Consider the following 27,482-nt stretch of genomic DNA (forward strand, 5'->3'; position numbering starts at 1 on the left):
TCAGCCTCTCAAAACAGCCTGCAGAGCGCCGGGCTGCTTTGAAGTATCAGAGCCGCTTAAACCCTGCCTGAAAAGACGCAGAGAACCGCGAGGCACAGAGGAGAGACAGGAATCCGAGAGAGAGAAACAGGGAAGAGAGACTGGAGGGAGTGAGAAAGAATGGAGGTGGGGGAGCGAGGTTGGAGGGTGTATGAGAGGAGAGGTAGAGAGTGACAAGAGGGAGGGAGGCTGGAGGGTGTATGAGGAGAGGTAGAGAGTGACGAGAGGGAGGGAGGCTGGAGGGTGTATGAGGAGAGGTAGAGAGTGACGAGAGGGAGAGAGGCTGGAGGGTGTATGAGGAGAGGTAGAGAGTGACGAGAGGGAGCGAGGCTGGAGGGTGTATGAGAGGAGAGGTAGAGAGTGACGAGAGGGAGTGAGGCTGGAGAGTGTATGAGGAGAGGTAGAGAGTGACGAGAGGGTGCGAGGCTGGAGGGTGTACGAGGAAGGGTAGAGAGTGACGAGAGGGAGCGAGGCTAGAGGGTATATGAGGAGAGAGGTAGAGAGTGATGAGAGGGAGCGAGGCTAGAGGGTATATGAGGAGAGAGGTAGAGAGTGACGAGAGGGAGCGAGGCTAGAGGGTGTATGAGGAGAGAGGTAGAGAGTGACGAGAGGGAGCGAGGCTGGAGGGTGTATGAGGAGAGAGGTAGAGAGTGACGAGAGGGAGCGAGGAGGAGATGGAGAGAGAGGGAGAGCCTGACAGAACGAAAAAGAGGGACAGGTGGGGAGGTGAATAATAGTTTGGTGCTCAAACAGTATGAGTAGTAGCAGCCTAATCATGATCAGTGATACAGGACCAGGGCAGCAGTAATGTGAGCATCAGTGATACAGGACCAGGGCAGTAGTAATGTGAGCATCAGTGATACAAGACCAGGGCAGTAGTAATGTGAGCATCAGTGATACAGGACCAGGGCAGTAGTAATGTGAGCATCAGTGATACAGGACCAGGGCAGCAATAATAAGAGTATCAGTGACACAGGACCAGGGCAGCAGTAATGTGAGCATCAGTGATACAGGACCAGGGCAGTAGTAATGTGAGCATCAGTGATACAGGACCAGGGCAGTAGTAATGTGAGCATCAGTGATACAGGACCAGGGCAGCAGTAATAAGAGTATCAGTGACACAGCACCAGGGCAGCAGTAATGTAAGTATCAGTTATACAGGACCAGGGCAGCAGTAATGTGAGCATCAGTGATACAGGACCAGGGCAGTAGTAATGTGAGCATCAGTGATAAATGACCAGGGCAGTAGTAATGTGAGCATCAGTGATAAAGGACCAGGGCAGCAGTAATGTGAGCATCAGTGATACAGGACCAGGGCAGTAGTAATGTGAGCATCAGTGATACAGGACCAGGGCAGTAGTAATGTGAGCATCAGTTATACAGGACCAGGGCAGCAGTAATGTGAGCATCAGTGATACAGGACCAGGGCAGCAGTAATGTGAGCATCAGTGATACAGGACCAGGGCAGCAGTAATGTGAGCATCAGTGATACAGGACCAGGGCAGCAGTAATGTGAGCATCAGTGATACAGGACCAGGGCAGTAGTAATGTGAGCATCAGTGATAAAGGACCAGGGCAGTAGTAATGTGAACATCAGTGATAAAGGACCAGGGCAGCAGTAATGTGAGCATCAGTGATACAGGACCAGGGCAGTAGTAATGTGAGCATCAGTTATACAGGACCAGGGCAGCAGTAATGTGAGCATCAGTGATACAGGACCAGGGCAGCAGTAATGTGAGCATCAGTGATACAGGACCAGGGCAGCAGAAATGTGAGCATCAGTGATACAGGACCAGGGCAGTAGTAATGTGAGCATCAGTGATACAGGACCAGGGCAGCAGTAATGTGAGCATCAGTGATACAGGACCAGGGCAGTAGTAATGTGAGCATCAGTGATACAGGACCAGGGCAGCGGTAATGTGAGCATCAGTGATACAGGACCAGGGCAGCAGTAATGTGAGCATCAGTGATACAGGACCAGGGCAGCAGTAATTTGAGCATCAGTGATACAGGACCAGGGCAGCAGTAATGTGAGCATCAGTGATACAGGACTAGGGCAGCAGTAATGTGAGCATCAGTGATACAGGACCAGGGCAGCAGTAATGTGAGCATCAGTGATACAGGACCAGGGCAGCAGTAATGTGAGCATCAGTGATACAGGACCAGGACAGTAGCAATGTGAGCATCAGTGATACAGGACCAGGGCAGCAGTAATGTGAGCATCAGTGATACAGGACCAGGACAGTAGTAATGTGAGCATCAGTTATACAGGACCAGGGCAGCAGTAATGTGAGCATCAGTGATACAGGACCAGGGCAGCAGTAATGTGAGCATCAGTGATACAGGACCAGGGCAGCAGTAATGTGAACATCAGTGATACAGGACCAGGGCAGTAGTAATGTGAGCATCAGTGATACAGGACCAGGGCAGCAGTAATGTGAGCATCAGTGATACAGGACCAGGGCAGTAGTAATGTGAGCATCAGTGATACAGGACCAGGGCAGCAGTAATGTGAGCATCAGTGATACAGGACCAGGGCAGTAGTAATGTGAGCATCAGTGATACAGGACCAGGGCAGCGGTAATGTGAGCATCAGTGATACAGGACCAGGGCAGCAGTAATGTGAGCATCAGTGATACAGGACCAGGGCAGCAGTAATGTGAGCATCAGTGATACAGGACCAGGGCAGCAGTAATGTGAGCATCAGTTATACAGGACCAGGGCAGCAGTAATGTGAGCATCAGTTATACAGGACCAGGGCAGTAGTAATGTGAGCATCAGTGATACAGGACCAGGGCAGCGGTAATGTGAGCATCAGTGATACAGGACCAGGGCAGCAGTAATGTGAGCATCAGTGATACAGGACCAGGGCAGCAGTAATGTGAGCATCAGTGATACAGGACCAGGGCAGCAGTAATGTGAGCATCAGTGATACAGGACCAGGGCAGCAGTAATGTGAGCATCAGTGATACAGGACCAGGGCAGCAGTAATGTGAACATCAGTGATACAGGACCAGGGCAGCAGTAATGTGAGCATCAGTGATACAGGACCAGGGCAGCAGTAATTTGAGCATCAGTGATACAGGACCAGGGCAGCAGTAATGTGAGCATCAGTGATACAGGACTAGGGCAGCAGTAATGTGAGCATCAGTGATACAGGACCAGGGCAGCAGTAATGTGAGCATCAGTGATACAGGACCAGGGCAGCAGTAATGTGAGCATCAGTGATACAGGACCAGGACAGTAGCAATGTGAGCATCAGTGATACAGGACCAGGGCAGCAGTAATGTGAGCATCAGTGATACAGGACCAGGACAGTAGTAATGTGAGCATCAGTTATACAGGACCAGGGCAGCAGTAATGTGAGCATCAGTGATACAGGACCAGGGCAGCAGTAATGTGAGCATCAGTGATACAGGACCAGGGCAGCAGTAATGTGAACATCAGTGATACAGGACCAGGGCAGTAGTAATGTGAGCATCAGTGATACAGGACCAGGGCAGCAGTAATGTGAGCATCAGTGATACAGGACCAGGGCAGTAGTAATGTGAGCATCAGTGATACAGGACCAGGGCAGCGGTAATGTGAGCATCAGTGATACAGGACCAGGGCAGTAGTAATGTGAGCATCAGTGATACAGGACCAGGGCAGCGGTAATGTGAGCATCAGTGATACAGGACCAGGGCAGCAGTAATGTGAGCATCAGTGATACAGGACCAGGGCAGCAGTAATGTGAGCATCAGTGATACAGGACCAGGGCAGCAGTAATGTGAGCATCAGTTATACAGGACCAGGGCAGCAGTAATGTGAGCATCAGTGATACAGGACCAGGGCAGTAGTAATGTGAGCATCAGTGATACAGGACCAGGGCAGCGGTAATGTGAGCATCAGTGATACAGGACCAGGGCAGCAGTAATGTGAGCATCAGTGATACAGGACCAGGGCAGTAGTAATGTGAGCATCAGTGATACAGGACCAGGGCAGCAGTAATGTGAGCATCAGTGATACAGGACCAGGGCAGCAGTAATGTGAGCATCAGTGATACAGGACCAGGGCAGCAGTAATGTGAACATCAGTGATACAGGACCAGGGCAGCAGTAATGTGAGCATCAGTGATACAGGACCAGGGCAGCAGTAATGTGAGCATCAGTGATACAGGACCATGACTGTGAGCTGTATATGGTCAGACTGAACGGTGCCCTGGTCACTAATGCTCCACTATAATGTTAATGTCTCACTGAGAGCCAACACAGCCACAGAGAGTGCAAAAGAGAGGACAGAAGGAGGAGGGGAACAGATAAATGGAGGGCGACGACAACAACAACTTCCCAATATCAAACCAGTGACTTATTCCATGATCACACATTTAGTGAGGATAAAATCATCCTTATTTTGATAAAACAGGTTAGTTCCTGGAGGCATCCCCCTCTCTCTATCTCTCTGTCTGTTCCTCTATCTATCTCTCTGTCTGTTCCTCTCTCTATCTCTCTTTCTGTTCCTCTCTCTATTTCTCTGTCTGTTCCTCTCTATCTCTGTCTGTTCCTCTCTCTATCTCTCTGTCTGTTCCTCTATCTATCTCTCTGTCTGTTCCTCTCTCTATCTCTCTTTCTGTTCCTCTCTCTATCTCTCTGTCTGTTCCTCTCTCTATCTCTGTCTGTTCCTCTCTCTATCTCTCTGTCTGTTCCTCTCTCTATCTCTCTGTCTGTTCCTCTCTCTATCTCTCTGTCTGTTCCTCTCTCTATCTCTCTGTCTGTTCCTCTCTCTATTTCTCTGTCTGTTCCTCTCTTTATTTCAGTGTCTCTCTTTCTTTCTTTCTCTGTCTGTTCTCTCTCTCAATTTAAGGGGCTGTGTTTAAATCAGATATATCTTATTGGGTCCATTGGATATGTGAAGCCTCGGAGTGATACATTTTGATATACAGTATTTCTTTTTTCTCTGAAAAGCTGTTCTTATTGAATTGAAATCCATTTAAACTGAAAACAAATCAGACATATGTAACCCTTTCATGAGGCCAAATGGGAAGAAAAGACAAAGGATCACAACACCAAGCTTAGGGAGGATGGAAACAAGATGAGGAAAACAGAAGCAAACCCACACACACACGTATTACACACACACACACACACACACACACACACACACACACACACACACACACACACACACACACACACTGCTGTGTTCCCCAGTCGGTCATTCAGACAGGTGTGTGTGTGTGTGTGTGTGTGTGTGTGTGTGTGTGTGTGTGTGTGTGTGTGTGTGTGTGTGTGTGTGTGTGTGTGTGTGTGTGTGTGTGTGTGTGTGTCTGTGTGTGTGTGTGTGTGTGTGTGTGTGTGTGTGTGTGTGTGTGTGTGTGTGTGTGTGTGTGTGTGTGTGTGTGTGTGTGTGTTTGCGTGTGTGTGTTGTCTGCTCTATGTTTTTTCTCAATGGTGTGTCTGGACTGTACTGTGATCTTCCCCAGCTGAAACTGACCACAGATGTTTCAACAGACATCCATGTCCTTCACCAAGAACTGAAATAACATCCTTGTATTACACAGCATCACCCCCTGTCGTGTGTGTGTGTGTGTGTGTGTGTGTGTGTGTGTGTGTGTGTGTGTGTGTGTGTGTGTGTGTGTGTGTGTGTGTGTGTGTGTGTGTGTGTGTGTGTGTGTGTGTGTGTGTGTGTGTGTGTGTGTGTGTGTGTGTGTGTGTGTGTGTGGAGCGTGACCTCCTCAACCCGGTAATGTGTGGTTCATGGGCTGCTGGTCAGTGTTTTAACAACCTGCCACTGACCTCATGTCTTTCACAGCTGTTTTAATGACAGGCTCTGTGAGTAGACTGTCTGACACTACAGGGCTTTTTCTTCAGGACACTGAGTGGACCTGTCATCTTCACTCTGTTCATCTTGGGAGAGTGCAGGAGCTGGAGCTCCCAGGATGCAAAATGTTTTAACAGCAGTTTTGTAACTAATGTTCTTTCTGTCTCCCCCTCTCCTCCTGTCTCCCCCTCTCCTTCTGTCTCCCCCTCGCCCCCCTATCAGGTGTGAGCGTGGCCCAGAGGGTAGTGACCGTTCAGAGCGGACCACTGGTACGGACGGAGGGCAGTCACGTGACCATCTGGTGCAACGTGACTGGTTACAAGGAGGGCGTGGAGCAGGACTTTGAGTGGTCCATGTACCTGACCTCGGTGCCAGACCGCGAGATCCGCATCGTGAGCACGGCCCAGTCCAACTATGCGTACGCCGTGTACGCCCAGAGGGTCAACAGTAAGGAGATCTGGGTAGAGAGGCTGACCAGGGACTCAGCCCTGCTCCACATCACCAAGGTCCAGGCCAGAGACCAGGGGCTGTTTGAGTGTTACACCCCCAACACAGACGGACAGTACCTCGGTTCCTACAGCGCCCGCACCAACCTTACCGGTGAGTCCATGTTACATCACAAGCCTGTGTTCTAAATGGCACACTATCCCCTAGAGCCCTCAAACTCAACTCTGGACCTCGACACCAGTTCCACTGTCCCCTAGAGCCCTCAAACTCAACTCTGGACCTCGACACCAGTTCCACTGCGTTTTTTGTCATTGTTCCCCTGTAATCAGGTTTTAGATGGGTAGGCCTAGTCATTGAGAGTGTGGCTGGCTGGATCAGCGAGTCGGAACGTGCTCAGTGTCACACAGAGTGCCACCTGTCTTTGGTCAGGGAAAGTCGTGCCTCGCCCCACTCTCACCCCCCACATCACCTTCCTCTGTGAGCTGTTTTATTAACACACTCTGTGTGTGTGTGTCTGTCACCAGCATCTGTTCCTCTGTTCCACACACACACATACACACACACACACACACACACACACACACACACACACACACACACACACACACACACACACACACACACACACACACAGCTGGTATGGTTGAGAATTCCGCTCCCAGGTCGGAGTCTGGTTCCCGTCATGTCTTCATCCCTGATGCTGGTGACCTTGCACTGAGAAAGGGGTCAGAGGTCACGCCAGGCGCTCATGGGAGTTACCCCAGTTATGTTAATAGTCATACAATATGCCAGTGTGAGAGTTGATAGGCTAATGAAGTGTAGTCGGTGTGCCATTATAGCTGATTTTTGTTTGTCACTGTTAGCCGGGTGTACATTGCTTAATAGACCCAGACTTATATTTATCAGTATTTTTTATCATTTCCCTCTGAATATGTGTTGAGTGGGGCAGCAGCGTAAAGGCCCCTGTACTAGTATAGCATATTGGTTGCCTTGCAGCAGTATGCACGGTATGCTTTAAATGTGGGGCAAGGCTCAGGCGTAAAGCACTGCAAAATGGTGCTGCTGATAGCATACTGTATTTATAGAGTGTGTGTCTGGCGGGGGGGGGGTGGGGGTGGGGGGGGGGGGGGGTGGGGGGGGGGGTTATATGAGCCCCTATCTGTGTCTATAATCTTAGCCCAGTTCCCCATGGTCAGGGGGACGTTACAGGGTTCTCTTCCCTCCCTCCCCTCATCTCCGTCTCGCAGCAGCTGCACGTGTCCGGATACGCAATACCGTCTTCCACCCACTGCCTCCCCCTCTTTCACTCTCTCTCAAACTCCTTTGTTTTCTCTCTTTTTCTCTCACCCTCTCTCTCTCTATCAGTTCCCTGTTTGGGACCAAAGAACATTCTCGTCTCGAAGTATCTCACCAGTGATGTCACAGGACAACAGGGAAGTTGGGTATCTAATCAGAGAATAGGAGGAAGTATTGGAGAGAGTGAGGGTGGGAGGGATAAGTGGGAGATTTAAGTTGATAGTAGGAAAACTGAGTAATCAGTGTGGTTGCTAAGTAAAGGACGGTGACACACAGTGATCAGTATCCTCTCTGTCACAATTGGCTGTGTAAGACTGATTTATGCAAGTAGAACAATGTATCCTCTCTGTCCCCCGGGGAAGGTTTTCTGCAGCGCACCTGGCCTGTCCGATACTTGATCATCGTTGTTTGAGTGAGGTGTGTGCATGTCACGCCCTGACCTTAGAGATCCTTTTTATGTCTCTATTTTGGTTTGGTCAGGGTGTGAGTTGGGGTGGGCATTCTACGTTTTGTGTTTCTATGATTTTCTATTTCTATGTTTTGGCCGGGTATGGTTCTCAATCAGGGACAGCTGTCTATCGTTGTCTCTGATTGGGAACCATACTTAGGTAGCCTTTTTTCCCACCTGTCTTTGTGGGAAGTTGACTTTGTTTAGGGCACATAGCCTATGAGCTTCACGGTTTGTTTTGTATTGTTTATAGTTTTGTCGGCGTCATTTTGAATAAAAGAGAAAATGTACGCTCACAACGCTGCACCTTGGTCTTCCTTCAACGACGGCCGTGACAGTGCAGTAGAATATATCACCTGGGCCGTGTGTGTGGCTGATTGTTCAGAAAGATGATACCACACTATGTGTCTGTCACACCTTTTCTAATGAGACATGAGTCTACATGTGACTGTGTGGCGTGGGCTAACTGAACAAACTGGCGCCCGATTTCTAATCAACTCATCACAGCACCAACAAGTTATTGAAAATACCTGGAAATAAATTCAAAATATTCGTAACTTTTTTGACTTTCGGAGTGTGGACGTACCAGCCTGTCTGTGTGTTTGTTCCATACACCAGTGTGAGTGTGTGCGTGTCTGTGTGTGCGTGTGCATGTGCTTCCGTGTTTGTTCCATGCGCCAGATTGTGTGTATCCTACACATTAGCTGGTGATAAAAATCCAACAGCATGGAATGGTCCTACCCAATGTTCACTCTAAGCTGAGCGAGTACACGCAGATCCACAGGACTGCCACACAGAAGAAATAGCAGTGCACGCAGATCCACAGGACTGCCACACAGAAGAAATAGCAGCACCCGCAGATCCACAGGACTGCCACACAGAAGAAATAGCAGTGCGCGCAGAGAAGCATGGGATTGAACTTCACTGTAATTTCTATAGTTTTCCCTCTTTACACAATCAATGTTTCCCTTTACTGTGGGAATTGTGATCGAACCAACGTAATATAGGCCACTTTCAATGCAACATACTGAAACAAAATGAACTACGCAAGACTTAGTAGGCAAAAGTAACCACTCAAGAGAAGGAATAGGAGTAGGATTCTATTGCATTGACAGCACGAACTCTACACAGACCTGGGTGCCATAACCAATCAGGCCTGTATGCAAATAGACCATTGCCACATATGGATCGGTGCCATTCACTTTGAACTGGACTGTTTTTACAGCATCAGCGGTTGTGAGGAGATCTGCTTGTTGTGAGATCAAAGCCAGAGATACATGTTGCGACGTTTGTACATGTGTTCATATCCTTTTCTAGTTAGTGAGTTAGTCCAGTTCTAGATCATTTTGTAGTCAGCAATAGGGGAGTGATTGCTTCCTATGAGAGCACAAAATCTTTGAAAAGCGAGTTGGGTAAAGAGCTTGTTTTTGTCTTAAAGGGGCAGTATTTTGAGAAAGGCTTGAATAAGCTAAGTAGCCAATAGGTGGAGGGTAGCTCCGTAAACACACACCGGAAGTTGCACAGAATTTTCACAACTTTCCAGTTTGCCCTCAGGAGACCAGAAATTTGCATAGTGATAATAATAAAAAAATTGAGGGAACATTGGTCCTACTGTGTGTGTGTGTGTGTTCCCATGCATGTCCCACGCACCAGCCTGTGTGTGAGTGTGTCCAAGGCACTTGTGTGAGAACAGGGACAAACAGCAGACTGCTCTTCTCCTACTCAGCCATGTGGCTCAAAAACACTCAGTCACATTCAAGACCACGGTAGTCTTAGTCACTCTGGCTGCATTCACACAGGCAGCCCAAATCTGATCTTTTTTTCCAACAACAGGAGTTTTGAACAATCACATCAGATATTTTTCAGAGCTGATTGGTCAGAATTTGGCTGCCTGTCTAAACACAGCCCAATCATACATCTACTGTACTCCTCCATAGAGTGGATCATTACGGTGCTCTCACAGACACAGACCATACATACATCTACTGTACTCCTCCATAGAGTGAATCATTACGGTGCTCTCACAGACACAGACCATAAATACATCTACTGTACTCCCCATAGAGTGGATCATTACGGTGCTCTCACATGCACCGAGCAGAGTATGACAGAGCGCTCCTTTACTACATTTGCTTAAATTGCTGGACATGAATGTAGTATGTTCTCTCACTCACGTGTGCCTGTTTTATCTTATCTACCCATTGGCTGAAGGGGCTAGTTATAGTATGTAGAGTGTGACTGATAGAGAGAATGATTTGATGGGAGAGATAGAGGAGGGAAATGGAGAGTGCAAGAGAGAGAGATATGGGGGAAAAACAGTGTGTGATGGAGAAATGATGAGCCCTTCTTCCTGGCTCAGTCCAATTGGTTAGATCCCGATAGGGTACTACCCACAATGCAGTTGGTGCTATAGGGGCGCGATTTAAATAGTCTGTGCCTGATATGACTATTAAGGTTAATGCTATGCCTACTGCCTATGATTCTTTTTCTTTGCAACTCTGCCTAGAAGGCCAGCATCTCGGAGTTGACGTTGAGACTGGTGTTTTGCTGGTACTATTTAATGAAGCTGCCAGTTGAGAACTTGTGAGGCGTCTGTTTCTCAAACTAGACACTATTATATACTTGTCCTCTTGCTCAGTTGTGCACTGGTGCCTCCCACTCCTCTTTCCTATTCTGGTTAGAACCAGTTTGTGCTGTTCTGTGAAGGGAGTAGTACACATCATTGTATGAGATCTTCAGTTTCTTTGCAATTTCTCGCATGGAATAGCCTTCATTTCTCAGAACAAGAATAAACTGATGAGTTTCAGAAGAAAGTACTTTGTTTCTGGCCATTTTGAGCCTGTAATCGAACCCACAAATGCTGATACTCCAGATACTCAACTAGTCTTAAGAAGACCAGTTGTGTTGCTTCTTAAATCACCATAACAGTGTTCAGCTGTGCTAACATAATTACAAAAGGGTTTTCTAATGATCAGTAAGCCTTTTAAAATGATAAACTTGGATTAGCTAACACAACGTCCCATTGGAACACAGGAGTGATGGTTGCTGATAATGGGCCTCTGTACGCCTATGTAGATATTCCATAAAAAATCTGCCATTTCCAGCTACAACCATCATTTGCAACATTAACAATGTCTACACTGTATTTCTGATCAATTTGATGTTATTTTAATAGACAAAAACAAGGACATTTCTAAGTGACCCCAAACTTTTGAACGGTAGTGTATATGTATATATTCTTAATCCATTCCTTACTTAGATTTACGTGTATTTGGGTATATGTTGTGAAACTGTTAGATATTGCTTGTTACATATTACTGCACTGTTGGAGCTAGAAGCACAAGCATTTCGCTACACCCGCAATAACATCTGCTAAACACGTGTATGTGACCAATAAAATTTGATTTGAGACAGATTGGGTCAAGACTGAATAAAGGGGGAGGTGTTTTCTGAAATAATTTTCTGTCATTCCACCAATGATGGATTCACTCAGCAATACTATGGTGTGTGCTGCACTGTTAGTCACCCATCTATCCCTACCCCCCTCTCTCTTTTCCTCAATCGCTCGCTCCCTCCCTCCTTCACTCTCTCTCCATCTCTTTCCCCCTGTCCTCTCCCCTCTTTGGCTGTCTGAGAAGCAGGTCTATGGCCTAGTCAATAAAAGTCTTGGCTCTCCAGCCTTATCAGATTGAAGGAGGAGAACGGGGAGGAGGAGTGATTTAGGAATGAAGGTAAAGATGGACGCAAGAACAGGAGGGATTGAGAGGAGTACTAGATGAAAAGGAGAAACAAGGTGGATTTACAAAGAGATAGCGTGATGGAAAGAGATGAAGATAATGGGCTAGAGAGAGGGATGGCTAGTGAGTGAGAGCGAGAGGGATGGCTAGAGTGTGAGAGCGAGAGGGATGGCTAGTGAGTGAGAGCGAGAGGGATAGCTAGAGTGCGAGAGCGAGAGGGATGGCTAGAGAGTGAGAAAGAGAGATGGATGGCCAGAGAGCGAGAGTTACTGAAGGAGAGAGGAAGGCTGTATCCAGTCTCTTGGTATTGATTGGGTGCGCTGGGCTTCCTGTTCCTTTTCACAGTGGCATTAGCTCTCTGTCCCTCTATCCTTCTCTCACTCTCTTTCTCACCATCATCCTTTTCTCCATTTCATTTACAATCGCTCTTCTCTCTTTCCTATTTGGCACTGAGTGTGACTGACTGTGAGTATATGAGTGTAGGTTCTCTGAGCTGGTGAATGGACAAGGGTCTTAACGAAAAAGAGAGGGAGAGAGAGATTTTATCACTCAGTCTACTCTGCCATTTCCATGCCGATCTCATGTCCTCCAGAGACAGGGCCTCCTGCTCAATAACATTACTGCCACTCAGACACACACACTCTCAGCCCAGGCGTTGTTCTCTCAGTCAGGTAACTGACTCTGGTGAGAGTGCGTCAGTGGAACCAGGAACAGCAGCGCAGTACATTACGTGACGTCTCTTACGGAACACAACCAAACGTTACACACAGGTGCAATGGAACCACAGAATAGAACCTGCAGCAGCAGGAATAGAACAGCCACTGCACAGCGGAACAAGATGGTAGATGGAAAAGGAGGAGATGGAGTGAACAGGACACAGTGTGACAGGGAGGGCATAGGGGCCATCTCAGTACTCTGAACAGGACACAGTGTGACAGGGAGGGTATAGGGGCCATCTCAGTACTCTGAACAGGACACAGTGTGACAGGGAGGGCATAGGGGCCATCTCAGTACTCTGAACAGGACACAGTGAGACAGGGAGGGCATAGGGGCCATCTCAGTACTCTGAACAGGACACAGTGTGACAGGGAGGGTATAGGGGCCATCTCAGTACTCTGAACAGGACACAGTGAGACAGGGAGGGTATAGGGGCCATCTCAGTAGTCTGAACAGGACACAGTGAGACAGGGAGGGTATAGGGGCCATCTCAGTACTCTGAACAGGACACAGTGTGACAGGGAGGGCATAGGGGCCATCTCAGTACTCTGAAGTGGCTGCCTCCTCGTCACCCGCCTCTCATTAATTTGCACTTATGCAATGGCATGAAGTGTTTTTCGGTGTTGCAATCTCAAGTCTGGAGAGATCATAGTACAGTTCACACACACTATTCGGAGAATCAGAAAATATATAAACATCCCTCTCAAAGGAGAGCAAGAGACGATACAGACAAACACACACGCATAGTCCACACGTTGACAATCTTTTTTATTACCCATACAATAATGGAATAAATGTCAACGCACGAAAGAGTGCTGCAGTTAGCTGCCGCCCACACTAACGAGCTAGGCTAATGCGAGAGGGTTTATCGTGTTAGCATTGTGTGTGTGTGGGGTAGGGGGGTGGGGAAATGGGCCAAAGAAGCACTACCGTGCCTCCGTTTTAATTAGATTAGCTGAGCTAAGCGCTAACCCTCAGAGGTGCGCTGCCTCTTCTTTGTGTGAGATCAATGCAATGCAGCAGCTAGGCTACATGAATATGAATGCTACATGAATATGTCTATGAATAGGAGAATGCTAATGTTACACATGTGTAGGTTAGTAAGCTGGTTCTCATAAAACAGGCAGGAGACGAAAGCGAGGATGAAGCCAGGTATTGTTGAAGCCCTGGAACAAGCTAGGAGCGTCTGTGTGTGTGTGACATTGTGTTGCTTTGAAGTCTCATCTCAACAGAAAAGGGACAACTCAAGGTGCTTGTATTTCCACTTTTTCGGTGGAACTGCTGATAACCCCGCTCTGTTTGCCGCACACACACACCAGGGTTTCCGTTAGGAAAATGTGGACATCGTGACCCGGAAGATTTTAATTTATTTGCCGGCTATTTGAGAAATGTACCGGACCCATAAGCATTGGATGTATAACCCATTAGGGTGTCTAATCATGGTGCTCAGAATGACAGAAATCACATTTAGAATATGGTAATTCATCTTAACACAACATGCAACTCATGTAATGAAGCAGCCAATAAAACATCATTTTCAAACATTTGCCAAAATGCAATTTGCGAGAAAAAGGGAAACGCCATTCTAAACAGCTCACCTGATGCGAGCGGTATGACAGAGGGTGATCTAAAGATGCACCAGCTAGGATGGGTTGTTAAGATGACTATAGGATTGTGCATTTGGCTTCTGGACAACGAATTAAAGTTGATATGAAAACCAATAGAACAGGAGAGAAATGAGGAAGTCTTTCATAGGCACCGCGTGGCAAAAGGCTTAGCTGATTATTGAGTTGCGGCTATCAGTGAAAATATCTACAATATGTTTTGAAGATAATGTGTCTTGAGCACAAGAAGGGGAGGTGAATGTGGCAAAGAGGGCCTATAGGCACGTCTCTCTCCAGAATGCATGTACTCAGCTCTCCAGAATCCACTCAGCTCTCCAGAATTCACTCAGCTCTCCAGAATCCACTCAGCTCTCCAGACTCCACTCAGCTCTCCAGACTCCACTCAGCTCTCCAGAATCCACTCAGTTCTCCAGAATCCACTCAGCTCTCCAGAATCCACTCAGCTCTCCAGAATCCACTCAGCTCTCCAGAATCCACTCAGCTCTCCAGAATCCACTCAGCTCTCTAGAATCCACTCAGTTCTCCAGAATCCACTCAGTTCTCCAGAATCCACTCAGCTCTCTAGAATCCACTCAGCTCTCCAGAATCCACTCAGTTCTCCAGAATCCACTCAGCTCTCTAGAATCCACTCAGCTCTCCAGAATCCACTTAGCTCTCTAGAATCCACTCAGCTCTCCAGAATCCATTCAGCTCTCTAGAATCCACTCAGCTCTCCAGAATCCACTCAGCTCTCCAGAATCCACTCAGCTGTCTTACGACAAATCTTGCGCATTCATTGTGTCATGTGAATTGTTTGCTCTTTGATTTGTTTATTTTTTTAATCAATTTCTCATTACATACAGTATGTCACCAATAGTAATTGTACCGTACCCTACCGTTGGTAGGAGGTAAGGAAGTGCAGCTCAGTTTTCATAAAGTTATGTCAAATGTCTACAAATATAGTTGCCTTCAGAAAGTATTCATACCCTTTGACTTATTCCACATTTTTCTGTTTGCTTGAATTCTAAATGGATAAAATAGATTTTTTATCTCACCCATCTACCACAATATCCCTTAATGAGAGTGAATTGTATTTTTTTTAATTTTACCTTAATTTAACCAGGCAAGTCAGTTAAAAACAAATTCTTATTTACAATGACGGCCAACCAAAAGGCAAAAGGCCTCCTTGGGGACAGGGGTTGGGATTAAAAATACATAAATATAGGACAAAACACACATCACGACAAGAGAGACAACACACACTACATAAAGAGAGACCTAAGACAACAACATAGCAAGGCAGCAACACATGACAACACAGTATGGTAGCAACACAACATGACAACAAAATGGGAGCAACACAACATGGTAGCAGCACATAACATGGTAGCAGCAGATAACATGGTACAAACATAATTGGGCACAGTGAAAACAGGTTTTAAACAAAATGGTGCACATTTATTGAAAATAAAATACAGAATGATCTAATTTTTATAAGTATTCACACCGCTTTTTGGTAAGCAACTCCATTGTAGATTTGGCCTTGTGTTTTAGGTTATTGTCATGCTGAAAGGTGAATTGATCTCCCAGTGGCTGGTGGAAAGCAGACTGAACCAGGTTTTCCTGTAGGGTTTTCCTGTTCATAACTCCATCCCATTAATTTTTTTATACTGAAAAACTTCCCAGTCCTTAACGATTACAAGCATTCCCATAACATGATGTAGCTACCGCTGTGCTTGAAAATATGGAGAGTGTGTCATGTCATGTGACTAGGGTGGGCATTCTAGTTTCTTTATTTCTATGTTTTCTGTTTCTATGTTTTGGCTTGGTATGGTTCTTAATCAGGGACAGCTGTCTATCGTTGTCTCTGATTGGGAATACTTAGGCAGCCTGTTTTTCCACCTTAGTTGTGGGTAGTTGTCTGTGTTAGTGGCCTGTATAGCCCTAGTCAGCTTCATGTTTGCTTTTGGTATTTCTTGTTTCATTGGCGACATTTATAACATTAAAAGAAATGTACTCTCAACACATTGCACGTTGGTCCGGTCATTTCCATCCTGACAACGATCGTGACAGAACTACCCACCACAAACGGACCAAGCAGTGTGGTAAGGAGGACAAGGCATGGGAGGACATCCTGAATGGGAAAGGATCCTGGAAGTGGGAGGAGATCCTGCCGTGGGAGCAGGTGGAAGCAGCGAGGAAGGCGGAGGCAGCGAATAAAAGGGCCCAGGATTACACAGGGTCACGGTTGGCATGAAAGACCGGGAGGCCACTCCCCCCAAAACATTTGGGGGGCACACGAGGAGATTGGCCGAGTCAGGTTGGAGACCTGAGCCAACTCCTCGTGCTTACCGTAGGGAGCGTGGTACTGGTCATGCACCATGTTATGCGGTGGCGCACACGGTGTCTCCAGTCCGCGTTCACAGCCGGGTGCGCTACATTCCAGCTCCCTGCATCGGCCGGGCTAGAGTGGGCATCCAGCCAGGATGGATGGTGCCGGCTCAGCGCATCTGGCAGCCAGTGCGTCTCTACGGCCCAGGTAATCCTGCGCCGGCTCTGCGCACTGTGTCTCCGGTGCGTCTGCACAGCCCAGTGCGTCCTGTGCCAGCGCCCCGCCTTTGCCGTGCGAAGGTAACCATCCAGCCAGGACGGGTTGTGCAGACTCTACGCTCGAGACCTCCAGTGCGCCTCCACGGCCCAGTGTATCCGGTGCCTGCGCCAAGAACCAGGCCTCGAGTATGTCTCCCCAGCATGGTGAGTCCTGTGCCTGCTCCCAGAATCAGGCCTCCTGTATGTCTCCCCAGCCGGGTGAGTCCTGTGCCTGCTCCCAGAACCAGGCCTCCTGTATGTCTCCCCAGCCGGGTGAGTCCTGTGCCTGCTCCCAGAACCAGGCCTCCTGTATGTCTCCCCAACCTGGTAAGCCATGTGGCAGCTCCACGCACCAGGCTGTCCTTACGTCTCCTCACTCCACTGTCTATCGTTGTCTCTGATTGGGAATCATACTTAGGCAGCCTGTTTTTCCACCTTAGTTGTGGGTAGTTGTCTGTGTTAGTGGCCTGTATAGCCCTAGTCAGCTTCACGTTCGTTTTTGGTATTTGTTGTTTTGTTGGCGACATTTATAACATTAAAAGAAATGTATGCTCACCACGCTGCACCTTGGTCCGGTCATTTCCGTGACGACGTTTGTGACAGAGTGGTACTCACTAATGTGTTCTATTGGATTGGCCCCAAACATAACACTTTGTATTCAGCATAAAAAGTGATTTTCTTTGTCACATTTTTTGCGGTATTACTTTAGTGCTCTTCATTTTTTATTAATTTGTAAAAAGTTTTTAAAAATAATTCCACTTTGACATTCTGAGGTATTGTTTGTAGGTCAGTGAATCTTAATTTAATACATTTTAAATTCAGGCTGTGTCACGATCGTGTGGAGGATTGACGGACCAAAACGCAGCAGTAGGAAAATAAGCCATATTCCTTTTAATGAATACGAAGGAAAAAACGAAACAAAAACACTTACACACTAACAAAACAAGAAAACGATTGTGAAGCTATGAACGAAGTGCACATACAGGCTACAAACGTATAACATAGACAATTACCCACATCACATGAAAGCCTATGGCTACCCTAAATATGGCTCCCAATCAGAGACAACAGAAATCAGCTGTCTCTAATTGGGAACTCATTCAGGCAACCATAGACTCTCCTAGACAACTAAACCAACATAGACAACGCTAGACACATGCACTCAACACAAACCCATACACTACACCAAACACCCCCTTTACCATATAATCACCCAAAACCAACAAAACACAAACATTCCCCATGTCACACCCTGACCTAACTAAAATAATAAAGAAAAACAAAGAATACTAAGGCCAGGGCGTGACATAACCCCCCCCTTAAGGTGCGAACTCCGGGCGCACCATTACACAGTCTAGGGGAGGGTCTGGGTGGGCTTCCTTCCACGGTGGCGGCTACAGCACTGGTCGTGGTCCCCACCCCACCACAGTCACTAACCGCCTCCTTAGCTTCCTCCAAATGACCCCCCTCCACATTAACCCCACTGAATTAAGGGGCAGTTCCGGACTAAGGGGCAGCTCCGGACTAAGGGGCAGTTCCAGGGTAAGGGGCAGCACCAGGATAAGGGAGAGCACCAGGATAAGGGGCAGCACCAGGATAAGGGGCAGCTCCGGACTGAGGAACGGCAGCTCCGGACTGAGGGACTGCAGCTCCGGACTGAGGGACTGCAGCTCCGGACTGAGGGACGGCCCATGGCTGGCTGACAGATCTGGCGGACGGATCTGGCTGCTCATGGCTAGCTGACAGATCTGGCTGCTCATGGCTGGCTGACGGATCTGGCTGCTCATGGCTGGCTGACGGATCTGGCTGCTCATGGCTGGCTGACGGATCTGGCTGCTCATGGCTGGCTGACGGATCTGGCTGCTCATGGCTAGCGAACGGATCTGGCTGCTCATGGCTAGCTGACGGATCTGGCTGCTCATGGCTGGCTGACGGATCTGGCTGCTCATGGCTGGCTGACGGATCTGGCTGCTCATGGCTGGCTGACGGATCTGGCTGCTCATGGCTAGCGAACGGATCTGGCTGCTCATGGCTGGCTGACGGATCTGGCTGCTCATGGCTGGCTGACGGATCTGGCTGCTCATGGCTGGCTGACGGATCTGGCTGCTCATGGCTGGCTGACGGATCTGGCTGCTCATGGCTGGCTGGCAGATCTGGTAGATCCTGTCTGGTTGGCGGCTCTGGCAGATCCTGTCTGGTTGGCGGCTCTGGCAGATCCTGTCTGGTTGGCGGCTCTGGCAGATCCTGTCTGACGAATGGCTCTAGCGGCTCCTGACTGACGAACGGCTCTGACGGCTCGGGACAGACGGGCGGCTCTAATGGCTCGGGGCAGACGGATGGCTCAGATGGCGCTGGGTAGACGGATGGCTCAGATGGCTCTGGGTAGACGGATGGCTCAGATGGCGCTTGGCAGACGGGCAGTTCAGGCATCGCTGTGCAGACGACAGACTCTTGCCGGCTGAGGCGCACTGTAGACCTGGTGCGTGGTGCCGGAACTGGTGGTACCGGGCTGGGGACACGCATCTCAGGGCTAGTGCGGGGAGCAGGAACAGGGCATACTGGACCCTGGGAGCGCACATTAGGCCTAGTGCGTGGTGCCGGAACTGGTGGTACCGGACTGGGGACACGCATCTCAGGGCTAGTGCGGGGAGCAGCAACAGGACGCACAGGACTCTGGGGACACACAGGAGGCTTGGTGCGTGGTTTATGCGCTGGTGGTAAAGCGCTGGAGACACGCACCATAGGGCTAGTGCGTGGAGGAGGCACTGGTGGTACTGGGTAGGGGCGGGGAGGTGGCGCCGGAAATACCGAACCGTGCATGCGTACTGGCTCCCTTGAGCGCCGAGCCTGCCCAACCTTACCTGGTTGAATGCTCCCCGTCGCCTGACCAGTGCGGGGAGGTGGAAAAACCCGCACCGGGCTATGTAGGCGAACCGGGGACACCATGCGTAAGGCTGGTGTCATGTACGCCGGCCCGAGGAGACGCACTGGTGACCAGATGCGTTGGGCCGGCTTCATGACATACGGCTCAACGCTCAGTCTAACCCGGCCGATACGAGGAGCTGAAATGTACCGAACCGGGCTATGCACGCGTACAGGAGACACCGTGCGCTCTACTGCGTAACACGGTGTCTGCCCGTACTCTCGCTCTCCACGGTAAGTACAGGGAGTAGGCGCAGGTTTCCTACCTGACTTCGCCACACTCCCTTTAAGGCCCCCCCCAAGAAATTTTTGGGTTGTACTCACGGGCTTCCAGCCTTGTCTCCGTGCTGCCTCCTCATATCGCCTCCTCTCGGCTTTAGCTGCCTCCAGCTCTTCACGAGGAAGGCGATATTCTCCCGGTTGTGCCCAAGGCCCCTTACCATCCAGTATCTCCTCCCATGTCCAAGAATCCTGTGTAGGTGGGTCCTGTTGCCGCTTTACATGCCGCTTGGTCCTGTATTGGTGGGTAATTCTGTCACGATCGTGTGGAGGATTGACGGACCAAAACGCAGCAGTAGGAAAATAAGCCATATTCCTTTTAATGAATACGAAGGAAAAAACGAAACAAAAACACTTACACACTAACAAAACAAGAAAACGATCGTGAAGCTATGAACGAAGTGCACATACAGGCTACAAACGTATAACATAGACAATTACCCACATCACATGAAAGCCTATGGCTACCCTAAATATGGCTCCCAATCAGAGACAACAGAAATCAGCTGTCTCTAATTGGGAACTCATTCAGGCAACCATAGACTCTCCTAGACAACTAAACCAACATAGACAACGCTAGACACATGCACTCAACACAAACCCATACACTACACCCAACACCCCCTTTACCATATAATCACCCAAAACCAACAAAACACAAACATTCCCCATGTCACACCCTGACCTAACTAAAATAATAAAGAAAAACAAAGAATACTAAGGCCAGGGCGTGACAGGCTGTAAGACAACAAGATGTGAAGAAGGTCAAGGGGTGTGAATACTTTCTGAAGGCACTGTGTATATGTTTGCTGTTGGATCTTTGTTATATGGCCAAACATGTTGGAGAAGTGCTTTATACATACATCTCCATTTTGGATAGATAGCTCTTCGTGTTGTTTGTTTAGTATGTTCCAATTTCCCCAGAAGTGATTGGACTGTATGGATTATTCAATCAGATTGAGCTGTTTTCTGACATGCTGTTCCTTTTTTCTTGGTGTATTTTTCTAGTATTCTAGTGTTTCACCATAGGGAGTTCGTTCTGGTTTTCTGGGTCTCTGTGTTTTTGGTTGAATTGGTTTCTCTATTTCTTTCCTAGGTTTTTTGCATTCTTCATAAAACCATTTGTTGTTGTTAGTTTTCTGCTAGATTTGTATTTTATTTGATATGTTTGCTGATAAGGCAAATATTTATTTTAATTTTATTTCACCTTTATTTAACCAGGTAGGCTAGTTCTCATTTGCAATTGCGACCTGGCCAAGATAAAGCATAGCAATTCGACACATACAACAACACAGAGTTACACATGGAATAAACAAAACATACAGTCAATAATACAGTACAAAAATAAGTCTAGATACAATGTGAGCAAATGAGGTGAGATAAGGGAGGTAAAGGCAAAAAAAGGCCATGGTGGCGAGGTAAATACAATATAGCAAGTAAAACACTGGAATGGTAGATTTGCAGTGGAAGAATGTGCAAAGTAGAAATAGAAATGGGGTGCAAAGGAGCAAAATAAATAAATAAATAAATATAGTAGGGGAAGAGGTAGTTGTTTGGGCTAAATTATAGATGGGCTATGTACAGGTGCAGTAATCTGTGAGGTGCTCTGACTGCTGGTGCTTAAAGCTAGTGAGGGAGATAAGTGTTTCCAGCTTCAGAGATTTTTGCAGTTTGTTCCAGTCATTGGCAGCAGAGAACTGGAAGGAAAGACGACCAAAGGAGCAATTGGCTTTGGGGGTGACCACTCGTGCTACGAGTGGGTGCTGCTATGGTGAGCAGTGAGCTGAGATAAGGCGGGGCTTTACCTAGCAGAGACTTGTAGATAACTTGTAGCCAGTGGGTTTGGCGACGAATATGAAGCGAGGGCCAACCAACGAGAGCGTACAGTTCGCAATGGTGGGTAGTGTATGGTGCTTTGGTGACAAAACGGATGGCACTGTGATAGACTGCATCCCGTTTGTTGAGTAGAGTGTTGGAAGCTATTTTATAGATGACATCACCGAAGTCGAGGATCGGTAGGATGGTCAGTTTTACGAGGGTATGTTTGGCAGCATGAGTGAGGGATGCTTTGTTGCGATATAGGAAGCTGATTCTAGATTTAATTTTGGATTGGAGATGCTTAATGTGAGTCTGTAAGGAGAGTTTACAGTCTAACCAGACACCTACAGTGAGGGAAAAAAGTATTTGATCCTCTGCTGATTATATACGTTTGCCCACGGACAAATAAATGATCAGGGCTACAAGACCATCGCCAAGCATCTTGGTGAGAAGGTGACAACAGTTGGTGCGATTATTCGCAAATGGAAGAAACACAAAAGAACTGTCAATTTCCCTCGGCCTGGGGCTCCATGCAAGATCTCACCTCGTGGAGTTGCAATGATCATGAGAACGGTGAGGAATCGGCCCAGAACTACACGGAAGTATCTTGTCAATGATCTCAAGGCAGCTGGGACCATAGTCACCAAGAAAACAATTGGTAACACACTACGCCGTGAAGGACTGAAATCCTGCAGCGCCCGCAAGGTCCCTCTGCTCAAGAAAGCACAAATACATGCCCTTCTGAAGTTTGCCAATGAACATCTGAATGATTCAGAGGACAACTGGGTGAAAGTGTTTTGGTCAGATGAGACCAAAATGGAGCTCTTTGGCATCAACTCAACTCGCCGTGTTTGGAGGAGGAGGAATGCTGCCTATGACCCCAAGAACACCATCCCCACCGTCAAACATGGAGGTGGAAGCATTATGCACCGCAGGTGCAGGCAGTGATCGGTTGAATAGCATGCATTTAGTTTTACTTGCGTTTAAGAGCAGTTGGAGGCCACGGAAGGAGAGTTGTATGGCATTGAAGCTCGTCTGGAGGTTAGTTAACACAGTGTCCAAAGAGGGGCCAGAAGTATACAGAATGGTGTCGTCTTCATAGAGGTGTATCAGAGAATCACCAGCAGCAAGAGCAACATCATTGATGTATACAGAGAAGAGAGTCGGCCCGAGGATTGAACCCTGTGGCACCCCCATAGAGACTGCCAGAGGTCCGAACAACACGTCCTCCGATTTGACACACTGCACTCTATCAGAGAAGTAGTTAATAAACCAGGCGAGGCAATCATTTGAGAAACCAAGGCTGTCGAGTCTGCCGATAAGAATGTGGTGATTGACAGAGTCGAAAGCCTTGGCCAGGTCGATGAATACGGCTGCGCAGTAATGTCTCTTATTGATGGCAGTTTTGATGTCGTTTAGGACCTTGAGCGTGGCTGTGGTGCACCCATGACCAGCTCTGAAACCAGATTGCATAGCGGAGAAGTTACGGTGGGATTCGAAATGGTCTGTAATCTGTTTGTTAACTTGGCTTTCGAAGACCTTAGAAAGGCAGGGCAGGATAGATATAGGTATGTAGCAGTTTGGGTCTAGAGTGTCTCCCCCTTTGAAGAGGGGGATGACCGTGGCAGCTTTCCAATCTTTGGGAATCTCAGACGATACGAAAGAGAGGTTGACCAGGCTAGTAATAGGGGTTGCAACAATTTCGGCAGATAATTCCAGAAAGAATTATCCAGATTGTCTAGCCCGGCTGATTTGTAGGGGTCCAGATTTTGCAGCTCTTTCAGAACACCAGCTATCTGTATTTGGGTGAAGGAGAAATGGTGGGGGCTTTGGCGGGTTGCTGTGGAGGGTGCCGGGCAGTTGACCGGGGTAGGTGTAGCCATTGCGGATGCAGTCGCAGACCCATTACGGATGCAGGCAATGAGGCAGTGATCTCTGAGATCTTGATTGAAAACAGCAGAGGTGTATTTGGAGGGCGAGTTATTTAGGATGACATCTATGAGGGTGCCCGTGTTTACGGATTTGGAGTTGTACCTGGTAGGTTCATTGATAATTTGTGTGAGATTGAGGGAATCAAGCTTTGATTGTAGGATGGCCGGGGTGTTAAGCACGTCCCAGTTTAGGTCACCTAGTAGCACGAGCTCAGAAGATAGATGGGGGGCAATCAATTCACATATGGTATTGAGGGCACAGCTGGGGGTAGAGGGAGGTCTCGAATTGTTTGGGTACAGACTTGGATAGTAATACAGAACTCTGCAGGCTATCTTTGCAGTAGATTGCAACACCGCCGACCTTTGGCAGTTCTATCTTGGTGGAAACTGTTATAGTTAGCGATGGAGATTTCAGGGTTTTTGGTGATTTTCCTAAGCCAGGATTCAGACACGGCTAAGACATCTGGGTTGGCAGAGGGTTTTGTCCTGGAATTCCTGGAAACATTTTGTCCTGGAAGTTGTCTAGGAGGGATTGGATTTGTGGTTGGCCAGTGGTTTTTGGTAGGTTTCTACCTTTCTTCTGCCTACAGCATTTCTTAATATCATGCCGTTGGTTCGGCTTCAATACCTCATGGTTGAGTATTTCTCTGTTGGGGTTTGATAGCGGTGTTAGTTGGCTGACTTGGTATGCTCTGAGAGACTATTATTTCATTTTTATTCCTAGCCAATTGCAAAATGTTTCCTGTTTTTGGTTAATTTACCAAATGAGCTTTCCCCCTGGGTCCCTTCGCTGTGTAACATCTGGTAGTTTGGTGGATGGGACTACCAGCGCTCTGTAACCTAGAGGGCAACCAGTGGGTCCATCTTCTCTATTCCTGGTTTATTGCAGTATGATAATGTCTGTGTGTCTGATTTATTTTGTGAAATCTATGTTCATGCTCTTTTGGCCAAAGGCAGATGACCTCCAACCTGTATATTCCAGGATGAGATAATAAAAGCTTTGTGTTCCATAGTGTCTCTGTCGGTCTGTGTCTGTATGTGTGTGGAGGTAGTGCTGGTATCAATTTAAAGAGATTAACATCGTGCCCGCCTCATTAGCATGCTAATCAGCCTCTCATTATTTGGAATGAGAAATAGTCATTTAGTTCAAATGTCTACTGTAATGGATTTCAGTGTGGGCTCTAGAGCCCCAGGCTGTCTGTCTGTGTGGAAGTGGGGGGGAAACCAACTCTGAACACACTACACGTATACACCACACGGTACTACACAGTAGCAAGGAAATCTGAAGCCCTGATGGAGCTCTGCAGAGTATTCTCTTAACATGTCCCTCTGTGACAGAATTCCACTTTGAAGGCCCCTGTGTGGATAACTACGTCCTCAATCTCCACGGCGTGAGCTATCGCGTACGTACTTACACACACACACCACGCTCTCCCTCGGAACAGGCGGGTAAAGACAGCAGACATATGCTGCCACCTGTTCCCCACGCCAGGGTCGAGCTCTGCCGGAGGGGACAGTTTGTGTGTAAGCCCCCCTGGTGTTGGTTCTAGCTCAGACAGACAGTTGCTCCTCTCATCTGATATCCTGCTCGACTGGTGCCCTGTGGTTCTGTTCAACCCACTCTCACCCTGGACTGCATATGCATATCCCTGCCCCCCCCCCCCCCCCCCCCCCACAAACACACACACACATATACACATACACATACAGTTGAAGTCGTAAGTTTACATACACTTAAAACAAGTTTTTCAATCACTCCACAAATTTCTTGTTAACAAACTATAGTTTTGGCAAGTCGGTTAGGACATCTACTTTGTGCATGACACAAGTAATTTTTCCAACAATTCTTTACAGACAGATTATTCCACTTATAATTCACTGTATCACAATTCCAGTGGGTCAGAAGTTTACAAACACTAAGTTGACTGTGCCTTTAAACAGCTTGGAAAACTTATGATAGGCTAATTTACATAATTTGAGTCAATTGGAGGTGTACCTGTGGATGTATTTCAAGGCCTACCTTCAAACTCAGTGCCTCTTTGCTTGACATCATGGGAAGATCAAATGAAATCAGCCAAGACCTCAGAAAAGTCTGGTTCATCCTTGGGAGCAATTTTCAAACGCATGAAGGTACCACGTTCATCTGTACAAACAATAGTACGCAAGTATAAGCACCATGGGACCACGCAGCCGTCATACCGCTCAGGAAGGAGACGCGTTCTGTCTCCTAGAGATGAACGTGCTTTGGTGCGAAAAGTGCAAATCAATCCCAGAACAACAGCAAAGGAGCTTGTGAGGATGCTGGAGGAAACAGGTACAAAAGTATCAATATCCACAGTAAAATGAGTCTTATATCGACATAACCTGAAAGGCCGCTCAGCAAGGAAGTAGCCACTGCTCCCTAACTGTCATAGAAAAAAGCCAGACTATGGCTTGCAACTGCAACCATCGTACTTTTTGGAGGAAAAAGGGGGAGGCTTGCAAGCTTAAGAACACCATCCCAACCGTGAAGCATGGGGGTGGCAGCACCATGTTGTGGGGGTGCTTTGCTGCAGGAGGGACTGGTGCACTTCACAAAATAGATGGCATCATGAAGACGGAAAATTATGTGCATATACTGAAGCAACATCTCAAGACATCAGTTAGGAAGTTAAATCTTGGTTGCAAATGGGTCTTCCAAATTGACAATGACCCCAAGCTGTGGCAAAATGGCGTAAGGACAACAAAGTCAAGGTATTGGAGTGGCCATCACAAAACACTGACCTCCGTCCCATAGAATATTTGTGGGCAGAACTGAAAAATTGTGTGCGAGCAAGGAGGCCTACAAACCTGACTCAGTTACACCACCACTGTCAGGAGGGATGGGCCAAAATTCACCCAATTTATTGTGGGAAGCTTGTGGAAGGCTTCCCAAAATGTTTGACCCAAGTTAAACAATTTAAATGCAATGCTACCAAATACTATTTGAGTAGATGTAAACTTCTGACCCATTGGGAATGTGATGAAAGAAATAAGAGCTGAAATAAGTAATTCTCTCTACTATTATTCTGACATTTCACATTCTTAAAATAAAGTGGTGATCCTATCTGACCTAAGACAGGGAATTTTTACGAGGATTAAATGTCAGGAATTGTGAAAAACTGAGTTTAAATGTATTTGGCTCAGGTGTATGTAAACTTCCGACTTCAGCTGTAGATACATACATCTACAGTTGAAGTCTGAAGTTTGCATACACCTTAGCCAAGGTCAGAAGAAAGGCCTCTTTAGTGTCCTACATTTTCATAACTGTGACCCTATTTGCCTACCGTCTGTAAGCTGTTAGTTTCTTAACGACCGTTCCACAGGTGCATGTTCATTCATTGTTTTATTGTTTATACTGTATATATATATATTTTTTAACCTTTTTTTAACTAGGCAAGTCAGTTAACTTCTACTTCCTCCCAATCCCGGGTCCGGGAGCACCCCCACCAGTAAAAAAGCTGACTAGCATAGCCTAGCATAGCGTCACAAGTAAATAGTAGCATCTAAATATCATTAGCCTAGCCTAAAGCCACAGGGATATCATATAATAAAATGTTCATGAAATCACAAGTCCAAGACACCAGATGAAAGATACACATCTTGTGAATCCAGCCATCATTTCTGATTTTTAAAATGTTTTACAGGGAAGACACAATATGTAAATCTATTAGCTAACCACGATAGCAAAAGACACAACTCTTTTTGTCCACCATTTTTTTCCTGCATAGGTAGCTATCATAATTTCGACTAAATAAAGATATAAATAGCCACTAACCAAGAAACAACTTCCTCAGATGACAGTCTGATAACATATTCATTGTATAGCATATGTTTT

The 27,482-nt window shown here is 47.3% G+C and overlaps 1 protein-coding gene across 1 annotated transcript in view; it reads left to right on the forward strand.

Annotated features, from left to right (window-relative positions):
* Nucleotides 1-27,482, forward strand: part of LOC129821005 (immunoglobulin superfamily member 3-like) — a 205,895-nt gene that overhangs the window by 27,492 nt on the left and 150,921 nt on the right. The window contains exon 2 of the mRNA XM_055878203.1: nucleotides 6,061-6,438. Within this exon, the coding sequence (XP_055734178.1) occupies nucleotides 6,061-6,438 (378 nt within the window). The remainder of the gene's footprint in view (nucleotides 1-6,060; nucleotides 6,439-27,482) is intronic.

This window comes from Salvelinus fontinalis, chromosome 23 (genome assembly GCF_029448725.1).
Source record: "Salvelinus fontinalis isolate EN_2023a chromosome 23, ASM2944872v1, whole genome shotgun sequence".
In the NCBI taxonomy this organism is placed as follows: Eukaryota; Metazoa; Chordata; class Actinopteri; order Salmoniformes; family Salmonidae; genus Salvelinus; species Salvelinus fontinalis.